This window comes from Pongo abelii, chromosome 15 (assembly GCF_028885655.2).
Source record: "Pongo abelii isolate AG06213 chromosome 15, NHGRI_mPonAbe1-v2.0_pri, whole genome shotgun sequence".
Lineage (NCBI taxonomy): Eukaryota > Metazoa > Chordata > Mammalia > Primates > Hominidae > Pongo > Pongo abelii.
The window spans coordinates 84,995,069-85,016,939 of record NC_072000.2 but is presented as its reverse complement, the minus strand read 5'-3'; the positions used below and the strand labels follow the sequence as shown (position 1 = coordinate 85,016,939).

At 36.2% G+C, this 21,871-nt stretch overlaps 1 protein-coding gene across 15 annotated transcripts in view; it reads left to right on the top strand.

Annotated features, from left to right (window-relative positions):
* Positions 1-21,871, top strand: part of CEP128 (centrosomal protein 128) — a 449,614-nt gene that overhangs the window by 191,506 nt on the left and 236,237 nt on the right. For all 15 annotated transcript variants that reach the window (XM_063715661.1, XM_063715658.1, XM_063715660.1 and 12 more), the window contains one exon: positions 11,624-11,816. In XM_063715661.1, the coding sequence (XP_063571731.1) occupies positions 11,624-11,816 (193 nt within the window). The remainder of the gene's footprint in view (positions 1-11,623; positions 11,817-21,871) is intronic.

Sequence of the window (21,871 nt, the reverse complement as noted above, 5' to 3'; positions counted from 1 at the left end):
AATCCTGGCACTTTTGGAGGCCAAGGTCGGGGGAATCATGAGGTCAGGAGATTGAGACCATACTAGCTAACACGGTGAACCCCTGTCTCTACTAAAAATACAAAAAATTAGCCGGTCATGGTGGCAGGCACCTGCAGTCCCAGCTACTCGGGAGGCTGAGGCAGGCAAATTGCTTGAACCCAGGAGGCGGAGGTTGCAGTGAGCCAAGATTTCACCACTGCACTCCAGCCTGGGCGACAGAGCGAGACTCCATCTGAAAAAAAAAAAAAAGAAACAAAAAAAAAACCCAACAAAGAACAGGACGTTCTCCTGGTCTTTAGGAAAGACAGACTATGCAGATAATTTCAGTCTGATATTACAGTACGAGCTGATATTGCAGATATTACAGTACGAGCTGTAATAGAAGTATGCAGAAGCTGCCACGGAGGCTGATGTCCCAGATGAATATTGAAACCATCCAGCTAAAGAGCAAAGAGCAAACATGCAAAGAACAAAGTTCTAGGAAAGGCACAGCACAGAAGCAATTTGATGACTGCAAAGAACACTCAAATGATTTAGCAATAGTAAAATATGAACGTATGACACAGCGAATGGCAGGGGATGGGGCTCCAGAGGGATTAAGTTCATCCAGTAGAGCATTATTTGCCATTTTGAGGATCCTGGATTCAGATCTACATTGCATGGAGAATCACACAGGAGTTTTGAACAGGAGAGTGGCATGCTTATATTTATATTTTGCTAGTGAGGTGAAAGGTAGATTAGAGTTGGTAAGATTTGAGGTAGCGAGACCAGTTAAGAAGCTTTTCCCATACAGTGAGATAGAGTGAGAGTCTGAATTAAGAAAATTGTTCAGACATTCAGAGGAAAGGACAGACTGGAGTAATTTTGTTGACAGCATGCACATGATGAGAGATGTTATATTCTAGGGTGATGGAGAAAGAGATTTCCAGGATTTTCTAGCCAAAGTAGTCAGGGATTGGTATCTGAATAAATGATCATGTAGTGTCCCAGATAGGCAAATTCGTGGCAGTATTGAAAGAGTTTCCACCAGAGAGATTGATAGTCAGAAACTTCTGTTTGGACAGGAAGGCCCCAAGAGAAGCAAGGACAAAGACACAGATCACAGTTTTTGTTCACATCATGGCAAGAAGTGAGAAGTACCAAAGATATTCACATTGAGACGGTAGGGATAACATGTCAAATCTAGCGCAGGCCAGCACTCTCAGGATGGACTCACATACTAGAGATAATCACTGTTGAGCCCACATGTTACATTGTTGTTTTGTGACAGAGAATAAAGAAAAGCTGATATTAGCTGTGCTTCCACATCAGGCAGGATCCTGAGTGCACTGTTGTTCATAGAAGAACACATTTAATTCCTGGATCCAGTATTTATTCCCTTAAGAGACAGAAAGGTGAATTTATATACTTTTTTGACGGTATAAAGCTATACTTTTTCTTCTTGGCCTTTGCCCCATTGTATTGAAATTCCCCGTTTGCTTCTGTGTCCTTTAGTCTGTAAATGTTACTAGGGAAGATCTGTGCTTATCCTGTTCCTTATTACGTCTTTAGCACTTATCACAATGTCTGGCTAAATGTTCAATAAATATTTTTTAAAAGAGTAATTATATTGGGCATGCTGCATTTTCCCAGTCGAGGCACTTCCTCAACTTAAATATTATAGAAAAATAAGCAACAAGCAGATGAGATTTCAGTGAATATATTAATTCCCAAGTACTGGTTTTATTTGATAATAGCTATAAACTTGGGGATTAGATGGGTAAGAAATACACTTCCAAATTTAGGGAGAAGATTTGTTTATATTGTGTTGTTTGATATCACCCCAAAGAGTTACACTTTTTATAGTATAGTATATTCTAGGCATTGACAAGCATTTGCTTTTCCACACTGTTTAGCTGATGTAGCTTTAGAGATCACATAGTTTGACTGCCTTATTTTGTAGATTGAAGAAACTGAGGCCCAAGATGTTTTTAGTTTTACCTAAGGACATAAAGCTAATTAGTTACTGCGAAGGCCTTAGACCTCAGGTCTCGGAACTCTGTTCCATCATTTCTCTCCCTTGGTTGTGTAATCCACACTTGAATATAAACCTTACATTTACGAATATTGTCTTTTTATTGAGGTGGATTTTTTAAAACATTATGTGAGAAGTATTAGGCCCAGTGTACTTAATTCTTATTGATAGATGTGGATAAATATCTAATATTTATCCTTCTGATATAGAATGGAAAATGCTATACTCAGTATCTTGACTGATTTGTTAGAAATACACTTTAGATTATTTACATGGAATATATTCAGTTAATTGAGCAAAAGTATATGTATTGCTGTGGAGATTATTTTGCTTTTTTCTTGATTATATTTATAACTTAGTGAAAAGGTGGAGAAAGTATTACTGAAAAAATTACATATTTTTAGGTTGTCTTGTATTTGACTTTTGCATTTCTAATTTAATTCTTGTTTAGATGGCTGACCACATTCTAAAAAATTGCCATCCTCTTTATCTCTGTTTCTTATACAAACATTTTCTTTCAAAATTGTTTCTAGAGGTTTGGGAAAAGAAGCATAGTAATTAAAGGAGCAAAATTCTGGGTCCTAATGTTATTGCTACCTTTATAAGCTATAATCTTTTTATTTAAATTTTCTGTGGTCCTTGATTTTTAGCTTTGAGTCATTTCTTAGTGGCTTTAGTATATCTTTACCCTAGGACTCAGTAGAGGATTCTCACAGATTAAAAAGATCATCTTGGTAGTTTTACTAGATACTTATGAATATTCCCACCTAATTGGAAGCTATCAACTACTCAACTGCGAAGGTTTAAAAAATGCCATTACCTGGGTGCGGTGGCTCACACTTGTAATCCCAGCACTTTGAGAGGCCAAGGTGGATAGTTCATCTGAGGTTGGGAGTTCGAGACCGGCCTGACCAACATGGTGAAACCACCATCTCTACTGAAAATACAAAAATTAGCCAGGCGTGGTAGCGGGAGCCTGTAATCCCAGCTACTTCGGATGCTGAGGCAGGAGAATCGCTTGAACCCAGGAGACAAAGGTTGTAGTGAGCCTAGATTGTGCCACCGCACTCCAGCCTGGGCGGCAGAGTGAGACTCTATCTCAAAAAAAAAAAAAAAAAAAGACATATTTACAAATTTATTCTCTATTTTGGTTTATTTAGCAATACTTTTTGATGTAGTTAAATAAATGATCCTATTATGTAATCTGTAAAATACTTCTGTGAGTGGTTAATAGAATGGTTTTTGCTCTGTGATTAATAGCCTTGTCAGCTAATTATTATTGGGAATTGTTAAAGTTATTTCTATATTGTGTTCCAAGCTGCTTCCTCAAGACACTTAATGAAGATGTTGGGTATTTATCCAACAAACACAAATTCTCATAATTGATTATTGATTGATTAAATTTCTACAGGTTGATATTTTATTTTGTAGGATTAATAATATATTCTGCATACAGATTCAATTCATAAAAAAATCTAACTATAGTTAATTTTAAATTTTGTTTGACAATGGAATAAAGGCTTCGTAAGAATAGACTGAAGCCATAGGTCATATTATATTAATCTGTTCAGGCTGCCATAACGACATACCACACAATGAATGACTTGAACAGTAATTTATTGTCTCACAGTTCTGGAGGCTGTAAGTTCAAGATCAAGGTGCCAGGTTTGGTTTCTGGTGAGACTTCTCTTCCTGGCTCATAGATGGCCACCTTCTCTTTGTGAGCTTATGTGACCTTTCTTCTGTGAGTCTGGAAGAGAAAGAGAGTTCTGCTATCTCTTCTTCTTATAAGGACAGGATTCCTATCAGATAGAGTCCACTCTTATGACCTCATTTAACCTTAATTATTTCCCTAAAGGCCCCGTCTCCAAATACAGTCACACTTGGGGTGAGAACTTCAACATATGAAGTCTGAGGGGACAGAATTCAATCCATAACGCATATCAAACCTGACTAATACTTTGTGAGGGATTTTTTGTTGTTGTTGTTATTGTTTTGTTTTTTCCCCAGAACCATTAGTATTATTGTTAGGACAAAACAGATTTATTGTTTCTCCATTACCATCTCTTAGGAGTACCAGTGACCATAGGTAGTAATTACACAAAGGTGAAAGACTGGGATGGAGTAGGTGGAAAAGCATTGGAGAAAAGGAAATGTGAAGTGATTTTTTAAATTTGCAGTTAAATCACTGGGTTAGAAGAGATTACTGGAGGATCGTGCTGGGACTGATTTTGTTTGGACCACATGGGTTATTAAAAATTGAATTGGTAGCAAACATTTGAAAAATCAGACAATTGCATAAAGACAATATTGAAGTTTTATGTGGGAAGCATCAGAAGATCTGATAAAAAAAGTAGAGTTTCATTCTCATATGGCAGAAAACAGTTGGAGATGAGAAAAACCATGGACCTGACCACATTAGCAGGGGCAACTACACTATGGTTTGACATAGTCCACTCCATTCTTTATTCATTTCCAACATGGGGGAAAAGTGTTGCATTTTATTATTATGCTTGCACTGTTAATTTTCTTAGAGTAGATTTAAGAGAAACAGATACATTTCCATATTTTGTATCCACTTCTTTTATTGATGTTTTCTACCTTGCGCTTGTAACTACTCACATTTGCCATCAATGATGCATACCAACCAGATTAAATCTTACTATGTTGTCTAATAGTGACTTGTTCCTAGAACAGGTTGTCTTTCTATTGACAGGAGGTTGAAAAACTGTCTTCTTTTTCACTCCTGTGGAGTCTGTGGTCAACTGTAAATGTCATATCTTTTATCAGTCCATGTTCATTTTACTATTTTTTAAAATGTATTCCTTCAGATTTATCTCTTTTAAATTTTATCCTCTGCTTATATATTTCTTTTGTTTGCCAAAGTTGTTTGTTATCTGCTGAAAGTTGATATTTTGATATAGGCATGCAATGTATAAGGATCACATCATTATAAAAGGGATATCTATCACCTTGAGCACTTGTTTCTTATGTGTTTCAAATATTCCAATTATATTCTTTTAATTATTTAAAAATGCATGATAAATTATTGTTCATTGTAACCACCCTGTTGTGCTATCAAATACTAGATATTACTCTTTCTATATATACCTATTAACCATATACACTGCCTCCCTCTCCCACTACCCTTCCCAGTCTCTAGTAACCATCATTCTACTTTCTATCTCAGTGAGTTCAATTGTTTTAATCTTTAATTCCCAGAAATGAGTGAGACATGTGAAGTTTGTCTTTCTTTGCCTGGCTCATTTCACTTCACATAATGTCTCAAGTTCCATAAATGTTGTTGCAGATGACAGGATTTCACCTTTTGTGTGGCTGAATAGTACTCCATTGTGTATATGCACCACATTTTCTTTATCCATTTGTCTGTCGATGGACAGTTAGGTTGCATCCAAATCTTGGCCATTGTCATTAGTGCCACAACAAATGTGGGAATGCAGACATCGCTATCCTGATTTCCTTTCTTTTGGGTCTATAGCTAGCAACGGGATTGCTGGATTGTATGGTAGCTCTATTTTTAGTTTTTTGAGGAACCTCCATATGTTCTCCGAAGTGCTTGGGTTACCAGGCAGAGTCTTTTTTTCTCTTCCCTACTTTCCCTCAAAACAAACGCAGTGTTTCTCTCAGTGCTGAACTGCCTGGAGCTGGAGGAGGTTTGAAACAAGCACCTCTGTGTCCACAACCACTGGGACTGTGGTGGGGCAGACCTGAAGCCAGCACAGTACTGAGTCTCTCCCAGGGCTTATGGTGACTATTGTCTGACTACTCCTGATGTTTATTCAAGATCCAAGGGCTCTCTAGTCAGGTGAAGCCAGCCAGGCTTGTGTGTTTCTCTTCTGGGCAACACATTTCTTTCTGGCCTAGGGTAAGTATAGAAATGCTCCCTGGGAGCTAGGGCCTGGAGTCAGGAACTTTAGGAGTCTACTTGGTGCTTTATTTTACTGTGGCTTGAGTTGGTACCCACGTTGAAAGACAAAGTCCCTTTTAGTCTTCCCTCTCCTTTGGTCAAGGAGAAGGTGTATCTCTTTGTGCCCACCTCAGCTGAGAGTACATAGGGTTACACCTAAAGCCTGTCTCACAGTTTTGTAAGTTAGAAACTTGGCTATTATGGGTTAGATGTCTTGACCATTAGTGATTCCTCTTTCTACTTTAACCATAACATGTGAGGAACTATCATATCTCAAAAATGTACACTTTGGTTCTTCCCTTTGCATTTTCACTTGCTTGGAGTATTATAACAACCTCTTGATTTCCAGCCTTCAGCATGTGTTTCACACTCTACGTAGAAAACACTTTCTAGAGAACAGCCCAATTTGCCACCTTGACTGTCGTAGGAGGATGGTGGTGTGCCATCTCATATTTTTCCTGTATTCTTCGTTAGTGCTTCAGTAGAAAATTATAATAGAAAGTACATATTTTATCTGGCAAAGAGTTGACCCTGTTTCCTGGTTTTCTGTCTTATGGAAGCTTTTTATTGTTCTGTATTCGCATGGAAGTTTCAAAGGGAGTATTGAGAAGTGAAGTAGGCTGTGTTAAATTTCTGCAATCATAATTGGAAGTGCACAGCCCAATTTAATTTGCAGATTTCCTACATTTAGCCAGTGACATCCAGACAGGACAGAGGCCTATACATTGCATAGCCAGGTCTCGTTTATTCATAGAGGTGTAATTTTAGCTTTGTTTTTCTGTCTAGACTTACTCTCTACCGTTTAACTAACAGCTTAATTGAGATATAATTCATATATCATACAATTCGTCAATTTAGAATGCACCATTTAATGCTTTTTAGTGTATTTACAGAATTGTGCAGTCATCACCACATTTAATTTGAGAACACTTTCATCGCCTCAAGTAGAAAATCAGGACCCCTTAGCCAGCCATCACCTATAAATCCAACCACCAGTTCTAGTCTGCCACTAATCTTTCTGTCTCTGTAGATTTGTCTATTCAGGACATTTTTTATATATATATATATATATATATTTTTTTTTTTTTTTTTTTTGAGATGGAGTCTTGCTCTGTTGCCTAGGCTGGAGTGCAGTGGTGTGATTTTGGCTCACTGCAACCTCTGCCTCCCGGGTTCAAGCAATTCTCCTGCCTCAACCTCCTGAGTAGCTGGAATTATAGGCATGTTCCACCACGCCTGGCCAATTTTTGTGTTTTTAGTAGAGACGGGGTTTCACTATGTTGGTCAGGCTGGTCTCGAACTCCTGACCTTGTAATCCGTCCACCTCAGCCTCCCAAAGTGCTGGGATTATAGGCATGAGCCACTGCCCCTGGCCATAAATATAATCATATAATATGTGGTCTTTTGTGGTTGACTTCTTTCATTTAGCAGAATGTTTTCAAGTTTCATCCATATTATGATACATCCATTTTAGCATGTATCATGACCTCACTTTTTTATGGCCAAATAATATTTCATCGTTTGGATATACTCCACTTTTTAAATCTGTTTATCATTTGACGGAAATTTGAATTGTTTCAATTTTTTGGCTGTTATTATAATGCTGCTATGAGTAATTTCTGAGTTTTTGCATGGATGTTTGTTTTTCATTTCTCTTAGACACTTACTTACCTGGGAGTAGAGCTGCTGGGTTATATGGTACATCTATGTTTAACCCATAGAGTAACTGTCGGATTATTTTCTAAAGCAATGGCACTGCTGTGCATTCCCACCGGCAGTATGTCAGGGTTCCAGTTTCTCCACATCTACACAAACAATTGTTATTATCTGTCTTTTTGATTTTAGCTACCCTGCTGGGTGTGAAGTAGAGTCTCACTGTGGTTTTGATTTACATTTTCCTGATGGCTAATGATGTTCAGCATCTTTTCATGTGCTTATTGGCTATTTGCATATCTTCGTTGGAGAAATATCTATTTACATCCTTTGTATGTTTTAAAAATGGCATCATTTGTCTTTTTATTACTGACTTCTTTATGAATCCGACATATAATTCCCTTATTAGACATTGAGTTGCAAATATTTTCTCCCACTTAGCAGGTTGTCTCTTCTCTTTGTTGGTAGTGGCCTTTAAAGCACAGAATTTTAATTTCAAAGAAGTTCAATTTATCAGCTTTTTTCTTTGATGGCTTCTGCTTTTGGTGTTATACCTAGGAAGTTATTGCCAAGCCAAGGTCACAACGATTTGTGCCTGTGTTTTCTTTTAATAATCTTCTAGTTTCAGCTCTTTAACATTTAGGTCTGTGATCCTTTTTGAGTTAGTTTTTGTATATGGTGTGAAGTAGGGGGTATAAATGAATTCTTTTGTATTTGTATATTTAGTTGTCCTAGCACCATTTGTTGGTAGGACTATTCTTTTCTCTATTAAATTGTTTTGGATCTTTTGTTGAAAATCAATTGACATTTATGTATGGGTTTATTTCTAGACTTTCACTTCTGTTCCATCGGTCTGTATATCTGTCCTTATGCCAATACCACACCATCTTGACTACTGTAGCTTTGTAGTAAGCTTTGGAATGGATAAGTATGAATCCTCCAACTATATTCTTCTTTTCCAATATCTTTTTTTTGGCTATTTTGGAAATTTGCCTTGAATTCCCATACGAAACATAGGATCAACTCATCAATTTCTTTAAAGAAGCCAGATGGGATTCTGAAAGGGATCCTGTTGAATCTGTAGATTAGGTGGGATGCATTGCTATTTTAATAATATTCTCTTTCAATCCATTTACACAGGATATCTTCCCACTTAGTCGTCAGTTTTTTAAAAAGCATTTTGTAGTTTTTAGATATAGATTTTGCAGTTTTATGTTTATCACTAAATACTTCATTTTTTGATGCTATTGTAAATATGATTATCTTAATGTTACTTTTGGATTGCTCGTTGCAAATATTAATATACAGAAATATAATTAATTTTTGTATTGATTTTATATATTACAATATGCTGGACTCTTTTGTTAGTTCTAATAGATTTTTTTAATGGAATTACTAGGATTTTCCTACACATAAGCCTGTTACCTACAAATAGAGATATGTTCACTTCTTCCTTTTCAATCTGGATATTTTTTATTTCTTTTTATTTTTTGTATAATTGCCTTTTCATAACCCTCTAATACAATGTTAGATAGGAGTGGTGAGAGCTATTATCCTTTTCTTGTTTCTGGTCTTAGTGAGAAAGCATTCAGACTTTTACTATTAAGTATGATAATAGTTGTGGGTTTTCCATAGATATTTTAAAAATCATATTGAGGTTCTCTTCTATTTGTAGTTTTTTGAGTGTTTTTATTATGAAGAAATGTTTGACTTTATTATATGCTTTTTCTGTGTCTTTTGATATAATCATATGGCGTTTGTCCCTAATTCTATTAATATGGTATATTACATTAATGATTTTCCTATCTTAAACCTTGCATTCTTGGGATAACTTCCACTTGATCATTGTATTAGTTTGTTCTCACACTGCTATAAAGAACTACCCGAGACTGGGTAATTTATAAAGAAAAGAGGTTTAATTGACTCACAGTTCTATAGGCTGTGCAGGAGGCTTGTTTGGGGAGGCCTCAGAAAACTTACGATCATGGTGGAAGGGTGAAAGGGAAGCAAGCATGTCTTGTCTTCACATGGCAGCAAGAGAGAAAGAGAGCAAAGGATGAAGTGCTACACACCTTTAAATGACCAGATCTCCTGAGAACTCACTGACTATCATGAGGATAGCAAGGGGGAAACTGTCTGCATGATCCAGTCACCTCCCACCGGGTCCCTCCTCCAACATTGGAAATTATAATTCGACAGGAGATTTGGGTGGAGACACAGAGCCAAACCATATTAATCATGATGTTCATTTTATAGGTTGCTGGATTCTGTTTGCTAGTATTTTCTCGAGGATTTCAAGAAAATATGTATTCATCAGGCATATTCATAAGTACAGCTTTATTATAAGTGACCTGGGGAAATGGCAGTTGGGACCCCAGTATTCTCAGCCTGATGTGCTTGGGGTAGGGTAACCGTCCTATCAGTGGGACATTGGGGGAGCAAGGGATTCTCAACATCTTGCTGCACTTGGCCAGGATTTTAGCCTATGCAAATCAGAGCTGCAGGGCTGAAAAATCCTGGTGATCTGCCCATCCAGTATGCTATCATGTACCTTGACTGTGAACTGGAGAAAGAGAAAACCCTGTTTTCTTGGCAGTGTTTTTCTGGAATGAGGAGTGGAGCTTTTATCACACTGAGGGTAGAAGGAGAGAGTCAGTTATGCCTCAAGTGCCACTTTAATGAGGTTAAATAGAGTTTCTTAAATAAATGTTTCTTCATTTGCTGTATGGCTACAGGACAATATTTAGAAACATTAATTTAAAAAAAATATTTTTAGCACTTACGGTTATTTTGCTGGGGACCATTTCTACAGAACTCTATATATCATCATTCCAGAAGAAGAACTGTTATGATGGCCCCCTTTGTTTTTGATGAGACTTTATATTAATAATTATGATACAGGTTTTATCTTCAAAAGCATGATTTTCTTACAGACATTACATTTCATATATAACTAGGAATTGGAGGGTAGCCTGACTTAGGAAGGTCCTAAGACTTGACTGAAATCCTGCTGTGTTGAAGGTGAAAGAAATATTTCTTTTCCTATTCTTGTTTTAACTATCTAAATATTAAAGATAGGTGAGGGCTGGGTGTGGTCACTCATGCCAGTAATTCCAGTACTTCGGGAGGCTGAGACAGGTGGATTTCTTGAGCTCAGGAGTTTGAGACCAGCCTGGGCAACATGGCAAAACCCCAGCTCTACAAAAAATACAAAAAACAGTTAGCCAGACATGGTGATGTGTACCTGTAGTCCCAGCTACTGAGGAGGCTGAGCAGGAGGATTGCTTGAGCCCAGGAGGTCAAGGCTACAGTGAGCCAAGATTGTGTCACTGCACTCTATCCCGGGCGAGAGAGTGAGATTATGTCTCAAAAAAAAAAAAAAAGCAAGAGAGAGAGAGAGAAAAAGAAAGAAAGAAAGAAGAAAAGATAGGTGACGTTAGAATCTGTGAAGTACAGTTGCCAGAATTCGCTTTCCTTGTGTCTTAGAAGCGTAAACATTAACTCTATATCTGCTAGTCAATAAAGAATCTCTCCTGATGCCTAATTAGCTAGATCAGATCAGTGGGGATAATGCATTTTTAGAAGTCATGCTAGGAATTTTATCTTTTAAAAAATTCTCTGAAGGAATACTTCTTTTATAAAAAGTCTGTAGTTCTATTCTGGGATGTATTTGTTTTTTAAATTCCTATACTAGACTGTCCTGTATATCAAATCAGAGGATTACCCATAATATTATTGAAAGTTTAATAGGCCAAACTTTGTCTTTCTAAAGATGACACCAAATATTTTTTAAAAATCTACTAATATTATGGCTTAATTTCTGAACCAACTTTTACTTGCTATAGACCATTATGCAAATTAAACATGGATATTTTAAAATTTTGCAAAAATTTGGTAATTATCTATATTTGTTCAAATTATGATGTTACTTATTGTTTTCCTCCTGTTTTGAAATGCTACTCTTTTCTGAGTTTCTTTAACCATTAGACATAAATGTTATTTTTTAGACTAAACTTCAGTGGCTCTGTGAGGAACTGAAAGAGAGAGAAAACAGAGAGAAAAATCTGCGACACCAGCTGATGCTCTGCAGACAACAACTCAGGAATTTGACTGAAAACAAGGAATCTGAGCTGCAGTGTCTCTTTCAACAGATAGAAAGGCAGGAGCAGCTTCTGGATGAAATACATCGTGAGAAGAGAGGTGTGTTAGTTGTTCTTTCATTTTTCTTTGTTTATATTTATGGAATCCTAATCCTAGGACTGGAAAAAAACCTACTTCTATTGCATCCAGTTTGGACTATTTCCAAGCCCATCTCCTTTTCTTGTCTTTGTCTTCTTATCTTTCTTCATTTTTGGGACGAGAAGAGAAAATTCTTCAGCCACAGCATTCCTCCTGTGTATATGATACCTGCATTTACTGGCTGTGTGCAGGAATTAATTGATAAGACATACTTCTTCTGTCTTCGTAAAATGCTGAAGTTGATATTTACTTCAGTAAAATACTCCTTAGTTCATTCGATACATATTTTGTGCCCATTTTCAAGTACGCAGTATTCTAGGTACAGAGGATATATCAGTGAATAAAGCAGGAAAAAAAAAAACCCTACCCTTATTTAGCTTATGTTTTATTGGGTGGAGACATACATATTACAAATAGGTACATTATATAATATATTAGAAGGTTGTAATCACAATGGTGGAAACAGTAGAGTAAGGGAAGGAGAGTTTGGCTTCACGTATTTTGGAACTCTGTTATTAAGTTCTTAGGATTGATTATGGCAATGTGTCCAGTTAGAGGCCTATTGATATGTTCTCTATAAAAGGAAAAGAGGGACTAAAGAAGGACCAAGGTATAGTGGAATTGGAAAACAGGCAACAAACACAAAAGACGTTGTGGAGGACCAGCCCAAGGTGAGGAAGATAGAGGACTCACAGGAGATTCGAAGGTCTCAGTGGTTTTGCCATTGTGAGAAAGAGGAAAGTCAGGAAGTAGTTGATCTGGTGGGAGAAAAAGAGGGTATGCATTTTTACCTAATTCTTAAAATCAAAAATGTAAGAAAAAAAAGTATTATGAAGGCCCAAACTTTTGTCACAAGAGATATTTTAATCTTTTGTCTGGTGTGTTTAAAATATTGTAATAGTACTGCCTGGTGGATTTGGATGTAATGAACACTTTAATCTGCTACCAAGCAAATGCTGTTAAAGTTGAGTACTTATAAATAATTACTAGAAATATAAGCAACATGCTCTTGGTAAAAAGAGTTTTGATTACTTCTGCTGAGGTCCCTGTGGGGACATTTTTGCAGGGCATGTCACTTTATTTGGATCTTAAAAACAAAGCAAGATTTCCATAAGGAAAAGATGAGGAAGAGAGATTTTCTGCAGAATTTATTTGCATAGTGATTTAAACATTTTTTTTTTTTACAATGGTACACATAGAGAAGGTGAAAGGCAGCAAAACTAGTGATTAAGTTTAGATATTTCTGACACATCAAAGTTAATTGTTAATACAAATTCATATCTGATTCTCTTTACCATCTTAGAAACGTATCTATTAAGTAGAACAAAGTTAACCTATCTATAAGTGAAATATGACAGATAAACTTTCTATTTGCTAGAATTAATGCCATCTCAGAGTTAATATTTTTTAGTGTGATTTAATGTCATAGTAAGTGACATTTGCCAGGTTAACTGAGGCCCTGGGACAAGGAGTTTCCACCACTGAGTGCTGCTATATTCATAGATCCGAGTTGTCATACACTTTTGGGGTATTCTGGGCCTGTAAGTCTGGAAATTTGGAATTTGGAAATTCCTGTAGGAGAGGAAATTTATTAAGGGGTTAATGTCAGGAACCTCTTAGAAGTTTAGTAATTATTCACTGAGAAATTCTTCAGTTATAAGGGGTAACAAAGACAAGAGTAAAGAGCTGTAAACTTCAGCTGGGAGGATTTAGGTATAATATATGTTGAAACTATTAGGTTTACTAAAACCTAAAATTTATGTGGAAATTGCAAGGAATTTTTCAAAAGTTTTCAGAAGGAGAGACATTTCTACAGTTTAGTTGTATTCTTGTTGTGCAAAATGCTAGTGAATATGAACAAATATAGAAGGCAATTTTCTTATTTTTTCCTAAACTGAAATAGTGACTCTTTTTTAAACAAGTGACTGATCTTGCTTTCCAGGCACTGGGTGGTTGTGGTTTTGGCTATTATGTGGACATAGCTTTCCTTCTTGGAATAATTAGAAATTGACATGGCCTGAAATTCCTTTACCTTAAAGATGAAATTTGATTTACTTAGTATTTCCAGTTTGGGGTAGGTGCTATACTCTTTTGGCTTTGTTTTATTAGGTGGGACCTTCACCAATTCCTCACTGCCCCCATGCTGTAAGTACAATGTATAGAAAATAGTCATTCCCAGCAGCATGTACTGTACCAAGGCTTCCTGAATCTGCCCCTTGCTGTCATGTGTCATTTGTTAGAATACACATCTAAGGGTGAAATAAGCCATTGTCAAAGTTTCTTTGTTAGGGAGTTATCTTTTCTGAATAGTTATAAAAGGGAAAGTACTACAGGTAAGAGGATGGAGAAAAAAGAAAATGGTCTTCCAGCTCTTCAGAAAATAATGCCTTTGCAGCAGAGAACAAATGCCCAGCAGAGAACAAATGCCCAGATTATTTTTGGTTAACACCTGTGTCTTAGCCAAAAAGTAGGCAGTGAAAGAAATACGCATCATTTCTATCTATCTATCTATCTATCTATCTATCTATCTATCTATCTATCCATCCAGATATAGATATGAATCTGTGTGTGTGTGTGTGTGTGTGTGTGTGTGTATGTTTATATACATTTTACTAGTTTTAAGTTTCACCCTAGTAATGGCTGTGGGTGTGGCCTGTCCTAGCCCAGAGATACTTTATTTCTTGCCTTAATGAATTTTTGACAGGCACACAATTGAGAAATGTGTTTTGTTTTATGTATCACCTAGCATAGAGTTTCTATGAAGGCAGTGATTTTTTAATGCTTTGCTGAATGCTGTGTCTCCAGTGCCTAGAAAGAGCCTGGTGCACAGTAGACATGTGAAATATTTGTTGCACAACTGAATGAATGAGGGAAGTAATGAAAGAACACTAAAGGAGCACAGTTAATAGGGGAGCCATAATATTAATATTTAGTGAAAAAAAATCACTGTTCCAAAAGAAAGCATAGTTTTTCCCCAAAGTTTAGATTTAGAAAGACAGAGATGATATCTTGCCGTTGGCCCAAATTTATTTATTTTTCCCTGTTTTGAAATTTATTGGATACTTATTAAACTCTGTATAACCAAAATAAAAATCAGCAAATATTTGGCAGAAGTTGATTAAGTAATTTAATTAGAGTGGTTTACATATTGTTTATGACACTCTGGAATTAGGTAACAGTATTTGTCTTTTCTAATATTTCAGGTATATATTACATTTTATGGTAGCAATATTTAAATAATTTATATTTTATTCATTTCATGACAGTATCCTCTAAGAGCTTCCTGATTCATTTAGGGACACAATAACATTGTTAGTATTAATTCTAGCCCCAGTGTATATTATGATTTAACTCTCTAGTATAACGTGAAAAAAATTCAAAATACCTAAATATCAAAAAAAAGAATATTAAAACTTTGTGTGTGTCTAAAATAGTCTCAGTCTTTAAGAGTAGAATGACTATAACTTTTAGAGTATGATTCTGTATGTACTACTAGTCATAGAAAAGCTTCAGCCTGATTATATATGTTGAGTGGAAGGGGCTGTTGATGGGAGAGGTCGAACAGGTGGAAGTTTAGCTGGTATAGCAGGATCCCGGAAGATATGAGTGGATGAGGTCAAAAGTAAAGGTAGAGAAGTGAATCTTGGAAAGAACAAGGGCAAAAGAGTTAGGGATTTCTTCTTTTAAGATCTTTTTAGTGTTTTGAATATGCTAGTATATTTGGCAGATTCACTTATCACAATAATTTTTGTAGTGGTTTTCTTATTTTGACGGTTAGCTTCTTAGCATCTGTAATTGGGTCTAATCTTTGCCTTATATAAGCTCAAAAAAAGGATGAACATATACATAGCCTAGAAGTAGGCAGTAGAGGAAAGATACATTATCTCCCTATCCCTCGTATATGCTCAAAGAAAGGATGAGTATTTGGAGAAAAGGAGAGAAGGGCTGAGAAGTAGCCACTGGATTTGCAATGTAAAACTTTGGCATGACCTGCGTTGGTAGAAGTCTTAGGAGTGGTTTAAGCCAGATTACCAAATCTGTATTTTTGGCAACCTGATTCCAAAGCATAAACCTTGTCATATGATGGATATCCAAAGCATTAGAGCCACCTTAGTGGCGAATCTGGCACACTATACACTGATTATTCTGGCCATATACATGGCTGTGAGCATAAAGAGATGCAGTAGACTCCCCTTATGTGTGGGGACTTAGGCACCCTAGTGGATGCCTGAAACTGCAGTTAGTACCAATCCCTATATGCACTGTTTTTTCCTATACATACATACCTATGATAAAGCTTAATTTATATATTAGAAACAATAAAACATTAATAATAATAAAATAGAACAATTATAACAGTATAGTATAATAAAAGTTACTTGAATGTGATCTCTGTCGCTAGGTGTCTTATTATACTGTACTTACCTATTTTCGGACTGCAGTTGACAGGCAGTGATTGAAACCAAATTGAAACTGTATGACTTAGATTTTTTCTATCTAAAAATGGGGGGAGACTACTGTATGACTTAGATTTTTTCTATCTAAAAATCTGATTTTAATCTAATGTGATAGATTTTGGATCTATCAATAGTGTTCTCAACTTCTTAATGGTTTATTCCTTTGGTTTCATCATTCCCAGTGTTCTGAGAAACTTTTCAGCTGATTTTTCTGCTTTTCCCTGCTCATCCTTCGAATTTCTATGCTACTTCTACAGTTGGTGGTCAACTGCTGTTAACAGAGGATAATTTCTTATAATTTGTTTGTGGGACAGAAATAATGGAGGGACTCTCGAACTGTAGGTATCTTTTCTAACATGTAGTTTAGACTTTATGTTGTGCTTATACATTATTTATATATTGGTTTATTTTTCTAGTCATCCAGTCACTCATTCGTCTATCACTTACTCTGCAAATCATTTCACAGTTTTTCAGATTTGTCTTATTGAAGAAATAATTTAGAATCATCATACTCATAGAAGTGTCCATTAGTCCCGAAACAGGAAGAAGCAAGTTTTTTCTATTCCATATTGGAGTGTAATATTTAAACATCCTGAAGTAACTTATGGGATGATTTCTAAATGTAATATCATTTATTTATTTGGACTCTGGTTAATTTTTTAAAATTGAATTTATCATCGGATTGATTGATTGAGATGGGGTCTTGCTCTGTCACTCAGGCTGGAGTGCAGTGGCACCATCTTGGCTCGCTGTGGCCTTGACCTCTCAGGCTGAAGCAGTCCTCCCATCTCAGACTCCTGAGTAGCTGGGATTACAAGTGCATGCCACCATGCCTGGCTAATGTTTTTGTTTTTTAATTTTTGTATAGAGATGAGGTCTTGCTATGCTACCCAGGCTGGTCTCAAACTCCTGGACTTAAATAATCCTAGACCTTGTTTTCCTGAATTACTGGGATCACAGGCATGAAACAGTGCACCTGGCCTTAGCATCTTATTTTTACATTGTGACCAGCTTGTTCAGAAGTTCAATGGTGTAGATCATTAGAGATAATTAAAATAACAATTATTTTAATTGATAAATTGAGAACATTATTAAAACTCATCAGTAATTTAACATGAAGTTACCCCTTCTTTTATTTTCTTGTTGCTTTCTTTATAATTTTTTTTTCTTTTTTCTTTTTAATTTTTTCAGACAGAGTCTTGCTCTGTTGCCCAGGCTGGAGTGTGGTAGTACGATCTTGGCTCACTGCAACCTCCACCTCCTAGGTTCAAGCAATTCTCCTGCCTCAGCCTCCTGAGTAGCTGGGACTACAGGTGTGCGCCACCATGCCTGGCTAATTTTTGTATTATTAGAAGAGAAGGAGTTTCACCATACTGACCAGGCTGGTCTTGAATGCCTGACCTCGTGATCCACCCGCCTCGGCCTCCCAAAGCGCTGGGATTACAGGCATGAGCCACTGCACCCAGCCTATAATTGTTTTTAACAACCAATTGAGGAAGAATAGTTTTTAAAAAATTATGCCCACTATTAGAGTCAAATCATAATTTTTTAAGAAATATGTTTTATTCTTAGTTTCTTTTGCTTATAGATGTTTCATTACAGTAATTTTGTTTCTCATATGTTTTCTGTTATGAATTGAAATCCAGCCTAGGTCAACAGAGATTGAAATTAAACTACATTGCCTAAATATTCCTAGAACCAGAATTAAATTAACAATATGCCTAGGGATGCTGATACACAGATCTGTGCAAATGTCAACTGTGATTGAATGCGAAATCAACATTCATGTCTTTAGTCAGTAAATGGGCAGTGGAAACTTATGATTCATTATTCTTTAGTTAACTGTAAATATCTCTGAGCCCTCCCTTTTTCACCTCTTGTGTAATCGGCCTAAAATTTATAACACTTCTATTGGATGAACTTAATTTTAGAGATAAAGATTTTCAATATTTCCAGTAATGTATTCAGTTGGCAACAGACCAGTATTGATTGAGTGGGGAGTTTAAATATTTAAAGTTTATATTTTTCCTCTTCCAAAATATTGAGGGGAGAGACAGTGTGTGTGTGTGTGTATGTGTGTGTATTCTGAAATATATTCTGGAAAATTCAGAAATGTTAAATATATTATGTGAATTCTTAGATTTTCTTGTTTCTTCATCTTATAGATTATTTGTGTAGCAAAGCTGTTCTTCCTTAAACTTGAATCATGAGCACACTTAGGGAGATGAGTAAGGCAAAGCTTGGGCTAAAATAGATTTGATTTGAGCTTTTAGGTTACTGAGTAGCTTTCATTAAATTCAAAGCATATCTTTGCTGTGTGTGTTTTTTTTTTTTAAACCTTATATTAGAGCTACCTTAAAACAAATGCAGATGGAAACTCTGTACATTTTGACCATTTGTTGTTACAAATATGGATTTCTGGGAGGGTGTTTCTGCTTTGATGGTGTGTTGTAATGAGTACTATCTGTCTTTTCTATAATGTTGCATACAAAATGATAATGCCTGCCTATTCCCTCCCTCCTCTGCCAAAAGATGTCCACAACCTAACAGGGTTGGATACTGGGTTGAATCTGTGAATATGTTACCTTACATGGCAAAAGGGATTTTATAGCTGGAAAAAAATTAAAGTTCTAGAGATGAGATTATCCTGTATTATCTGGGGCACAATATAATCACATGGTCCTTAAAAGTGAAAGAGGGAAGCAGAGTAGGATTCAATATGAGAAAGACTCAACTGAAGGTTGCTTATTGAAGTTGGAAGAGGGAAACCATGAACCAAGGGATATGAGCAGCCTCTAGATCCTGGAAAAGACAAGGAAATGGATTCTTCCCCAGAGCCTCCAGAAGGGAAGGTAGGCTTGCTAACACTTGATTTAGCCCAGTAAGACGTATTGAACTTCTAACGTACAGAACTGTAACATAATAAATTTGCATCATTTTAAGGCACTAAGTTTGTGGGAATTTGTTACAGCATCTATGAAAAACTAATATACCAATAAAATAATGAAATTAGAGATCTGCAATAGGTTCTCTGCTACTTGATTCCCTGTATATCAAGAAATTTTCCAGCCTGCTTGACCCTCTTTGGAAATGTGCATCCATTTTTGGACATTTATCAGAAAATTAGGAATATTCATAAGTTACTTTTACTGTATTAACCTTGAAATATATTGAGATAGTTCTTGAAATGTGTGAAATGTGGGATTTTCAAAATGAGTATGATTTCCTTATGCCTATGTATGCATATTTGATATTCTTTCTTCAAATATACTATGAAAATTCAAAGAAGTTACATGGATTATGAGTGAACCTGAAATGTAGACAGTCCTTATTGGCTTAGGCTGTTGTAAGGCCCTTGATATTATGTAGTCATATTTTCAAATTTTATCCTTTTATTGTGACTGTACTATAGTGTTAAAATGGACATAGATGGAATCTAAAAATAAAATCACAGGAAGAAAATAAGAAACAGAGAAATAGTGTCCTAGGCACCAAGAAGAAGTTGTTTTGGTTTATCACTTTATTTAGCTCTCAGTTTTCTGACATCTGGGAGGGATACCTGTTAGGTCACATGGTTCTTATTATCTTAAATGGAGCACAGAAACTGCTTGGGAGAAGCAAACTTATTTTGAAAACTGAATTCAAGAGGAATGTATTCTGTAAGCAATGTAATGAATAGTGTTTTCAGTTACTGTTTTTCTTTTTTTTTTTTTTTGAGATGGGATCTTGCTGTGTCACCAGGCTGTGTGCAGTGGTGCGATCTCAGCTCACTGCAGCCTCTGCCTCCTGGGTTCAAGCGATTCTCTTGCCTCAGCCTCCCAAGTAGATGGGATTACAGGTGTGCACCACCACGCCCAGTTAAGTTTTGTATTTTTAGTAGAGATGGGGTTTTGCCATGTTGGCCAGGATGGTCTCGATCTCTTGACCTCATGATCTGCCTGCCTCGGCCTCCCAAAGTGCTGGGATTACAGGCATGAGCCACTGTGCCTAGCCCTCAGTTATTGTTTTAAACAGTAATAACATCTAATATTTATTGCTATGTGCCAGACACTGTTTAAGTGCTTTAAGTAATTTATAATTTTATTTAATTCCTAGGTAGGTACTATCATCCAGCTTAAAAAAGAAAGTCAGGGTGTCATTTCCTAGCAATAATGCAAAGTAACTAGGGACATATTATGGCTTTTGTAGACCCTAAAGACTTCCGCTTTCGTGGGCCCCTTCCTCCCTTAAAAAAATTAAACTTTTGATTATGTTAGTATGAAGACACAAATAACGCAGGCTAGTTTTATTATTCTGTATTCATTATTATATTCTTTTTTCCTGTTTTAAAATACATTAAAACATTTTCATGTTGGCCATTGACACAGTGTCTACTAGAGTAGTTGGCCTTTGTAACAGTGTAGATTATGCTCTGAGAGTATATGGAGGATCTAACTTCACAGATTATGGGTGAGGGAGATGTTGAAGTCAGGGTTTCCTTAGAAAGTGATGCCTGACCTTAGCCACGTAAGGGGTGATGAGCATAGCCATTCCAGCAGAGGGAACAGCATTTATGAAGTGTTGAAGTGGGAAAGAACTTGGCTGAAACATGAAATAAGGGAACTAAAGTGCAAACAAAAATGTTGTTACTGCACTTAGTAAATTTAATAAAATTATCTATGTTCTCTAACAGACTGAATTTTCAGATGCTTAGTGTACCTTTAGTAGGTTCTAAACTTCAATTTATGATTGAATTTTAAGTATTTGAAGTTTGATTATTCTTTGTTATTGATTACACTGGAGTCCAGAATGGTTTACATACTAGATGCAGTTGCTGAAAATAAACATATGCATGTCATGAAATATAAAATGGAAATATTTAAAAATACAAGACATCAGCATATTCTATGTAAAACTTATATATGCCTTATAGCCATGAAATTTCCATTTGAATCTTCAGGGAATTTTTAAAATATTTATTAATTTGAAAGTTTTCCTGTAAGCATTTAAAATCTCTCTTATATTTATGATTTGAAAAAAGGATTACATTCTCCCATTTCCTTGTCCACTACAACTGGTGACTTTACAAAGTTTTTCTTAGCTGTTTGTCATATATTCATTCCTCTCTTTCTGTTTAGACCACCTGTATTAGTCTGGGTTCTCCAGAAACAGTAGCAATAGGGTGTGTTTCTATGTGTGTACACAGACACACAAATATATATATATATATATATATATATATATACACACACACACACATATGACCCATGTGGTTATGAAGACTGAGAAGTCCCAAGATCTGTGGTCAGCAAGCCAGAGACCCAAGAGCACCTATGGTATAGTTCCAGTCTTAGTCCAGTGCTATAAGAACCAAGACAGGTGATGGTGCAAGTTCCAGTCTGAGTTCAAGGTTAAGGCAAGAGAGAATTGATGTCCTAGTTTGAAGATGTTCATGCAGAGGGAGAGTGATTTTTGCTCAGTGTTTTTGCTCTGTTGGGACCTTCAGTGGATTAGATGAGGCCCACTCGTATTGTGGAGGCAATATGCTTTTCTTCGGTCCACTGATTCAAATGTTAATCT